At 42.1% G+C, this 9807-nt stretch overlaps 1 protein-coding gene across 1 annotated transcript; it reads right to left on the bottom strand.

Annotated features, from left to right (window-relative positions):
- Nucleotides 1–304: 304 nt before the first annotated feature.
- LOC149276486 (uncharacterized) lies at nucleotides 305–5118 on the bottom strand. Its single transcript, XM_089503598.1, has 2 exons — nucleotides 5053–5118; nucleotides 305–1291 (listed from the first exon to the last, which is right to left on the bottom strand). The coding sequence occupies exons 1-2, from the start codon at nucleotides 5116–5118 to the stop codon at nucleotides 305–307; spliced, it is 1053 nt and encodes a 350-aa protein (XP_089359724.1).
- Between the last annotated feature and the right edge of the window lie 4689 nt (nucleotides 5119–9807).

Raw genomic sequence — 9807 nt, 5'->3', positions numbered from 1 at the left:
TTCAGACAACATCCCACACTTTCCAAAAGCTATCATTCCCATAACTATTCTAGCCAGCTGTAAAAAAAATCCCAGCACCCCCATCTAGCTGACCTACACCATGACCCATAATCCCCAGCCAAGTTTATAACCTGAAGCAATTATCTATCTTAATAGCAATTAAACTTAACAAACTATAACTTTAAAACAGAAACAGATATATAGACAGACTAACGTAACACACAAAATCAGAAGGGCCTTTTCTTTTCACCATTGGATTGAAAATATACTTTTTGTATTTCTTATTGACAAAAACAATGTCAGTTTACTGCTGAGATTTGAGTGGCTTTTCTCCTGTATGGACTCTCTGATGTGTCACTAGGTATGACTTCGTAGAAAAACATTTCCCACAACGCTGGCATTTGTATGGCTTCTCTCCTGTGTGGACTCTCTGATGTCTCACTAGGTGTGAGTTTGACAAAAAACATTTCCCACAATGCTGGCATTTGTATGGCTTCTCTCCTGTGTGGACTCTCTGATGTCTCACTAGGTGGGACTTCCGAGAAAAACATTTCCCACAATGCTGGCATTTGTATGGCTTTGCTCCTGTGTGGATTCTCTGATGCATGACAAGGACTGATTTGTAGGCATACCTTTTCCCACAATGCTGGCAATTGTATGGCTTCTCTCCTGTGTGGACTCTCTGATGTATCACTAGGTTTGACTTTGACAAAAAACATTTCCCACAATGCTGGCATTTGTATGGCTTTGCTCCTGTGTGGATTCTCTGATGCATGACAAGGACTGATTTGTAGGCATACCTTTTCCGACAACGCTGGCATTTGTATGGCTTCTCTCCTGTGTGGACTCTCTGATGTCTCACTAGGTCTGACTTTGAAGAAAAACCTTTCTTACAATGCTGGCATTTGTATGGGTTCTCTCCTGTGTGGACTCTCTGATGTCTCACTAGGTGTGACTTTGAAGAAAAACCTTTCTTACAATGCTGGCATTTGTATGGCTTCTCTCCTGTGTGGACTCTCTGATGTCTCACTAGGTGTGACTTTGAAGAAAAACCTTTCTTACAATGCTGGCATTTGTATGGCTTCTCTCCTGTGTGGACTCTCTGATGTATCACTAGGTGTGACTTTGAAGAAAAACCTTTCTTACAATGCTGGCATTTGTATGGCTTCTCTCCTGTGTGGACTCTCTGATGTATCACTAGGTGTGACTTTGAAGAAAAACCTTTCTTACAATGCTGGCATTTGTATGGCTTCTCTCCTGTGTGGACACTCTGATGTCTCACTAGGTGTGACTTTGAAGAAAAACCTTTCTTACAATGCTGGCATTTATGTGACTTCTTTCTTGTGTGGACTCTCTCATGACTCACAAGTTCTTCTGTAAAGAAGGACAATCACAGTCAAGAATGAATATCAGAATTAAGAGAGGAGGGTGTTACCCCAATTTTTAGCCCTTGTTGAACCCTCCCTATTTGATATTAAATTAATAAAGTTGCTGAGAGTGACCCAAGCATGACACTATTGCAGATGACCCGAAATCCATGGAACAATTGTATCCCTACTGACAGGAGCAAAGAAGAGATTGTAGTAGAACTGCCTTAAGGGAATCAGTCGAAACAGATAGTCAAAGGGCTGTTCAAAAAATATTCCATTAAAAATGTGCAAAAATACTTTGATTGACAGTTGGCATCATTTCCTGTGAGAATGCCATAGAGTACTGAGTCAGAGCCCAAAGCATGATGCAATCTAACTGCAGAGGTCACTTCATGCTGTTTGGCACCAGCAGATGACTCACAACCAATACAGTATACAGCTCACATGCGGATTGATGTAGACTGGATTGGAGTTGTGTGTACAAGAGATTGTGAAATTGATGGAAGTCAGAGAGCTTGCAAATATTTGTATTATTTTGCAACTCAGGATAGAGAACTTCCAAGGACTTGGGTAAAATCAACTGTGTCTGTGAGATACTTTTAAGTGTGGACAGTAATCAGTGCACTGCCAAAACCTATATCTGGATATTTGTTTCCATACTCTGCTATGTTATTGTTGAGCTGCATCTGGAAGTGTTGCTTTCAGATCGCGCTGTACATTGGCTTATGAACAGGACTGGAATTCAGAGCCAAGAAGGACCTGAGAGCCGGTGTGCTAATCCCTTTTGTCTGAGGTATTTGCTTCAAGCGTCCATTGCATTCAATTTGGATTCAGACCATTCTTTTCCCACCCAGGAAACATACTAAAGTGATTTAAACCATTTTGAACCCTTAGTCTCTGTCCGTAAGCAACAATTTCAGTATAAATGTCTGCCCCGATATTTACTGTTCTTTGGCGTCAGTCCCGTTGTAGACAGACACTCTGTTGGTTTACATGGCTAAGCTCCTCAATATACTCAACAAACCTACTTTCCATTCCCTTTCAGGACTCTGAGGAATTGGAATCAAGAACATTCTAGGAAATGTATTACCATTAGTACAGCTTTACATTATTCACCAATCCCACCCTTGTTACTTACCTCTTGTGTGTATGTATGAATGCTTGTGTGTGTGTGTGTGTACGCGCGTGCGTGCATGTATTTTGCTTTTTCCCTAAATAAAACATAAAAACCCATTAGAAATGCCTCTGGAGTTATGTGAGATTGCGTGCCTGGTATAGTTGGGCTGACCTCCGAGGTCACTGTTGCCTGAACAAAATTATGTCTCTTCTTAGGGCTAAGTACCAAATCCCCCCCCCCCCCCCCAAAGTATAGCACTTCCAAGTGTCCTCCCCAGACTCCAGCATTTTGGGTAACAAAGGGCCTCTGGAACCAAAAATGCAGCTAGGCAAGCTCAGGATGGAAAATAAAAGTGCTTTTTCTCTAACTGTGTCCTCCTTTCCTTCCTTCCTAAATATTACTCATAATTGCTAAATAAAACCACTTTATATGTCTGAAAACAAGGACCTGAGCCGGTTCTCATTAGTTCACTGAAACCAGTTCTGAAAATCTGTCAGAACTGCCTCCCAATCCCCAAGGCCCCTCTCCTGGCCCTTCCCAGGGGTCCCTTTCTGCAAAGAGCTAGGCAATCCTGGCTTGGCTCCTGCCTTCCCCTCCTGGCTCCCAGAGGCCTGATCCCCTTCACTTTCTCCCTCTGCTCTCTAACCTTCTTTCTTGCCCATCAACATCTCACTTTCAGCATTTCTTCCCTGCCTTTCACTTTTTCAGTTTCCATCTGTCTTTTTATCACAGACATATACCCACAGAGTGTGATGCATAAAAGGGACACTTTTAGGCCCATTTGTTGAGAAAGGTGGGATAATCAATATACAAATAACTCATTGGCAAAGGCAGAGAAAGGGGGCTGGACCCGGACTCCAATTTTGGTGAGGGTCAAGTGCCAGGGAGCAGCCTTAAAACAGCCTTAAAACATTTATAAGACAGGCATGGACTACTGATGTGGTTTGGAGGAGATCTCAGGGGCAACCCCACATTGTATTTCCGGGGGGGGGGGGGGGGGGGAGATGAAATAATATTTTGCCACTCAACATCGCAAAACATCCCTTTGGGGAAGTGGACGCCATTTTGCCACTGTTGGGCTCCCCCTGAGCCACTGCAGGCCCAAGAGAGTTCTTTCCCCCAAGAAGACTCTCCAGAGCATTAAAAGGATGGAATAGGGGCCAAAAAAGGTAGGAAACTTGCTCAGGGATGTGCTGAGTACCATTTGGGTGTGAAAAGCATTAATCTCCATGGCTTCTTTCCACAAAATCCTAGAACTGGCAGTTTAGGATGGAATAATTAGAATCCTTAGAAACTGGAGAACAATAGTGCCTCTCTGAACTACAGATTCAAATATTCTACAAGCTGTTGCTATCACAATTAAACTATGCTTGAAAGGGCTCTAGGATTCCAAGTAGACCGCAAGTTGAACATGCGCCAACAGTGTGATGCAGCAGCTAAAAAGGCCCATGTGATTCTAGGCTGCAGCAATACAAGAATAGTTTCTAGAACAAGGGAAGTAATAATGCCACTCTATTCTGCTTTGGTCAGGCCTCCCTTGGATTAATAATGTGTCCGTTTCTAGGCCCGACAATTCAAAAAGGATGTTGACAAATTGGAGCATGTCCAAAGGAGGGCAACCAAAGTGGTGAAGGGTATGGAAGCCATCAAGCTCTATGAGGAGCAGCTTAGAGAGCTGGTTATGTTTATCCTGGAGAAAAGTAGATAAAGAGTAAATATGATATTCATTTTTAAGTATTTGAAAGGGTGTCATTTTGCGCAAGGTTGCTTTTTGCTGCTACAGAGAAAAGGCGACACCACAATAGATGCAAGCCGCAGGGAAAGGGGTTCCACCTAAACATTAGGAGGAACTTCATGACAGTAAGAGCTCTTTGACAGTGGAATATACTCCCTTAGAGTTTGGTGGAGTCCTCTTCTTTGGATGTCTTTAAAGAGAGGCTGGATGGCCATCTCTTGGGGGTGATTTGAATGTGTATTCCTGCATGGCAGAAGGGGGTTGAACTGGATGGCCCTTGTGGTCTGTTCCAACTCTATGATACTATAATTCTAGTGGAACCAAAGCAAAATGATAATATAGTATGAAAGGGATCGTAGTCTTTATAGAAAGAGCCATGGATTCAGGTTCCTTACCTACAGAAGCCACATTCTCATAATTGTCAATCATTACATAATTGTACATAAGTCTCTGCTTCTTCGTCAACAGATTCCATTCATCCTCAGTGAAATAGACCGCCACATCCGCAAAGGTCACCTGAAATAGGAAATAGCCCTCATCCAGAGAGTGACTGAGCAAAAGGGGAGGAAAGCACATGGTGCATCCAAATATCATTTCATCACTTCACAATTCAGTCCAAGAAATAAACTTTAAATTTTGTTAGCAAGCAAAAAGCTACTGCCTTTGAGATCAGTTTGTATTGAATCCTTTTCGAAAGTCCCTGAAAAAGTGGGGTGACAAAGGATTAACCAGGACTCTCTGCCAAACTGGGACAATATGTTTGCCACTTGCTTTCATGAGTTGGCCCAGCAGTGACACAAATGAAATTAATAGTCAGGATGGCGACTCACCAAAGAGTTGTACTTGGATAGCCTCTTTCTCTTCAACTCCCTGTGCTTGGCCTCTGTGTTGGCCATTAGGTGGGAAGGGGGTGGGGGTCCTGGTAGCCTTGCACTTGGGTCTCTTCCTACAAAATATGCCCCAAAGCTGTGTACAAGGAGGCCGAGATGAAGTTCCTGAGAAAAAAGACTAGGGTTAGGCTTGATTTGTCAAGAAACCCTGCATCACTCAAAGACACAGAGAACAGAGTGCTGCTAGTGAGATACGCAGGTGACATATGCCTTTGGGCCAATGCAGAGGTGGGCATCCCCTTCCTCCCTCTTCACCAAACAAAGCCCCATGGACCTAGCATAGATTCACTGCAGCTCCCCTATACAACAGATAGTCCATGTTAAAACGCTTTTGACGTTGCTATGTTGCACACCATGTGAGGCAACACGTTAACGTATGGCGCTAGTTTCTCCACCTTGACTGTAGTCAGTAGCTTGTGAGCTGAAGAAACACCTGTCGCTTTCTCAATGAGCAAAGAGACACTGTAATCTTCTCTCACATGAGGCTTTTATTCATATAAGAAGTTCCAGCGTGTACAACACTATATACATCGACACCCTCCACCATCCACACCAGTAACAACCCACTCTGAGGCACACACTGTCTGACTCTTCCTCAGTGACAGTTGAGAATGACAGTTGACAGTCGCATCAACATTCCAATGATGCACTGTTTAAATGCTGATACATCTAACTGCCACTAGAGCTGTCAATGACTTCCACAACAGCTCCACCTAGTGGCCACATGCCTGTCATTTCCTCAGACCTGTTCACCATGGTCCTGACACTCCATGCCTTGTGAGAGTGGAGGGGGGTCAGGGGATGGGGAATTGGAGAGCACCCTGGCTATGTCCCTGTAGCTAGATGTGAAATGAGCGCATCATCTGCTGAAACCTCCTGACCTCCCCAGTGGCCCTCAGAGGAGAATGCCTTCCTTTGGCTTCTGGCTAGAGAAACACAGCTGGATGATTCTCCAATGCCTCGCACCCAACACTCTCATCAGGCATGGAATGAACATGGAGCATGGCTTCCACAATTCCCATTTTTCATTTTGTATTCCACATCTATTTTAAACTTCTCCCTCATTTGATGATAAAGATACCAGTGACTATCTAGGCCAGATTCTTCAAGTTCTTCTTGTGTTTTGATCTCTAGTTTTCCTTGTGATTCTTTCAGTACATCCTTTTATCTTAACCATTTAGTTTTCTGGATACCTTTCTTCCCAAAAAGAGCCTCATGCGGCAAACACCATAAAGGTATTTTTGGACATATTCTACACTTCTTTTTCCCCAGATCTTCAATAGAGCTTTTCTTAGGAAATGATTTGAGCTTTCTTTATGAACTTTCTCTTTACCGTAAATTAGGTATCCATTCCACCCAAATCTTAAATGTTCACCCTCCAGACATAACAATTGTTCATTCTCTAACACAAACCATTCTCTAATCCAAACTAAACAACAAGCAGCATAATAAAGTCCTCTTCTACTTTTGTCATCACAAAGTATTTTCGTTTTTATCCTGGCTCTTTTTTAATTCCAAATAAAATTTGATATTTCTTTTTGCCACAGATTCAAGGGTTTTTCATTCTGGATGATGGGTTTCGCTTGGAACAGAAACAGTCTTTCATGAAGGAAACTTATTTGGATCAGTGATATTTTTCCTAATAGCGATAAGTGTAATTTCCCCCATTTTTCTAGGTCTTTTCTGATTTTCTTCCATGTGTCTCATAGTTATTGTGAAATGGATCTGAGTTTTTATTTGTTACATTTATTCCTAGATATTTAACTTTCTTTCCTACTTTAAATCCACTAATTTCTTCCTGCATTTGTTCTTCCTTTTCTCCATATTTTTGTTATTATTGTTGTTTTGTCTCTGTTTACTTTTAGTCCTGAATCATATTGCAATCCCACTATTACATCCATCAATTGCCTTGTGCTCTTTTCTGGGTTCTCCAGGGAATACAAATGTCGCCTGGGAAGACTCTCATTTTAAAATCAGTTTTATTTATTTTTATTCCATTGATCTTATTTTCTAATCTTATCCTATTATTCAGTGCTTCAAGGAGCAGAATGAACAAAAGGGGTGATAGTGGGAAAGCTTGCCATTTACCTTTAGAAATCTCAAATTCCTCTGTTTTTTATAGTTAACGATTAGTTTGGCTCTTTGATCTTTATACATTGCCTTTATCCATCTTAAATAAGAAGCTCCTATTTCCATTTTTTCAAGTGTCTCAAATAACATATCCCATCCTATGTTATCGAAGGCCTTTTCTAAATCACCAAAGATAAGTACAAAGTATTTTCAATTGTGCCTTTCAAAATATTCAGTTATATTTATGATGTTTCCTATGTTATCACCGAATTTTCTGTGAGGGAGAAATCCCAATTGGTCCTTATGGATCCAGTGTGTAAGAACTTTTTGAGTCTATTGGCCAAAATCATAGAAAATAATTTACAATCCATATTTAATAAGGAAATTAGCTTATAGCTCTTTGCCTCAATTTCATCTCTATTGTCTTTTAACAGCAAAGTTATATTAGCTTGTTTCCATGTTTCAGGATAATGGTTTTCTTTGATGGCATTTATCGTTAATTTGAGTGTTGTTAACAACTGATCCTGAAATACTTTATAATAACTGGCGGTGAAGCCATCAGTCCTGGTGTTTCCCCTTTTTTAACTTTTTCTTATTACTTCCATGATTTCTGCTGTTGTGATCGGTCCATTTAATATATTTCTTTGTTGGTCTGAAAGTGGCATTAAATTAGCTTTTTCCAAAAACTCCTCTATTTTGGCTCTAGATGTTTGAGATCCTTTATACAGTTAAGCATCAAATTCCTGGAAGGTCTTAATTTTATTTTGTCCAGATGTTAATGTCGAATCTTTTTTTATTTCCATAATTATGTTTTGTTATTTTAACTTTCTTATTTTATTGGCAAGCTATCTTTCTGGCTTGTTAGTTTGTTCAAAACTCCTTTGTTTTAGATATCTAAGTTTGTTCTGGATTTCCATTGCTTCTTCTGTATAGGTTTATGAGGGAAGATTGCATCCTGGATTATGCTCATTTTGGGGAGGGAAGGCAATGGGGAAAAGGTCAGTTCCAATGGCCATGGAGGGAAGAAGGTGACACATAGGAAACTCCCTTGAGTCACAGACATAGTAGCTCCTGGTAGTAAATAGTCCAGGGGGCTGAGGGGGTCTCCTTTCCCAAAGGGGGAGGCAAGGACCAGTGGGACCCTCCCCAGCTAGGGCCCAAAGGGAGGGTCTCTTTCCCCACCTCTCTCTCCCAACCCCCAAAGCACAGCCTCCCCACTGGCCCTGAGTACCTGCCTCCCCTTCCTCAGACCCCCACAGACCCCTTCCTTCCTTCCTTCCTTCCTTGGCCCAAAATGGAGGGCCAGACTCGCCAGAGGCACAAAGGGACACAGTGCATTCCTTTTGGCCCAAGGAGCCTGGCCTCCTCCTGACTCTGGAGCCTCAGGAGAGAAAGAGAGGCCTCTGTTCAACTGAGGCCTCAGAGAAGGTTCCTGAACATTATTCCCAACAGTCACAAGCTGCACAAAATGGCTGCCGGAACACAAAATGACCGCCTCTACCTCATCACTTGTCAGCTGTCAATTTGGGGTATTCAGGGAACCCAAAATGGAGGATGAAAGGGCCCCAAAGTCAGAAGGGACCCCAAGCAGGATTGTCCAAACAGGACAACACAGAAAAGTTTTCCTGATTGCACCCGATGGCTGTGAGAACACAAAAAGTCACAAAAGAGGATTTCCAAACCTTAACAACACCCAAACATTTCCCTGATGCTATTGAAAGGAGGAACCTGATCCCCTCCTTAATTACAATCAATAGTGAAAGATATTACTATTAATATTAACAGTGTCCATCGTCCACAACCCAGCTCAGGTCTTGACCGCTCAGGGAGGCCAGTCCAGCTGCAGGACTGGCACCACTTTAACTGCCCTGGCTCAGTGCTAGGGAATTCTGGGAAATGTAGCTTTGTGAAACATTAAGCCTTCTCTGTCAGAGGGCTCTGGTGCGATAATAAACTCCATTTCCCAGGATTCCCTAGCACTGGGCCAGGGCAGTTAAAGCGCTCTCAAACTGGACTATTGCTGCCATGTCGTTTGGACTTCACTTGGCAGCAAACTGTCCATAGCCTGCAATGCATCTCCTAATTCTGTTGGCAGTCCCTCCCTCCCAACACTTTCTCATTTCCCCCCAAAACCAGCACAAAGCTGGCAGATGGAAAGAGCTTTTAAAGCAGCATTTAAATCTGGCATATTTGTTTTTAAAAGACTAAATGTCCCAAATGCTATTATCAGTTTTGTAGCTATTATTACAGAAAGACGTAGAGTGCAAACTCCTCAAGTAGCTTTATTTTCTGGAGTGAGATGGGCTTTTCCAACTGACTCACTGTGATGATCTCCGGTGGTCCAAGCAGCCAAACCGCGGCCCTGGAATAATAATAATAATAATAATAATAATAATAATAATAATAATATAGCCCTCTCTTCAGCCAAAAGGCTATCAGAGTGGATTACAAATTGTTAATTAGCCATTTAGACATTATGGCTCTTAGTCCAGCAGACCCTTAAATTCCTTAAATCTCGCTGCCTCCATCCAGTGAATTATAAAAGGGTTTCCCTTAAACTACACTGGGACCAGTTAAGGAACCTTATTTCTCCTTCTTTACTGATCTTCCCAAGCATCAACTGAG

Source organism: Sceloporus occidentalis, unplaced genomic scaffold (assembly GCF_023333645.1).
Source record: "Sceloporus occidentalis isolate IW3139 unplaced genomic scaffold, rSceOcc1.0.p SCAF_237, whole genome shotgun sequence".
NCBI lineage: Eukaryota > Metazoa > Chordata > Lepidosauria > Squamata > Phrynosomatidae > Sceloporus > Sceloporus occidentalis.
This window is presented reverse-complemented; position numbering and strand designations above follow the sequence as displayed.

Excerpts from the sequence above, each read along its gene's own strand:
- LOC149276486 (XM_089503598.1), bottom strand. The coding sequence starts at position 5,118 with ATGGCCAACACAGAGGCCAAGCACAGGGAGTTGAAGAGAAAGAGGCTA. Across the intron at positions 1,292-5,052 it reads TATCCAAGTACAACTCTTTG|TCACACCTAGTGAGACATCA; the intron begins GTGAGTCGCCAT and ends TTTTCTTCAAAG.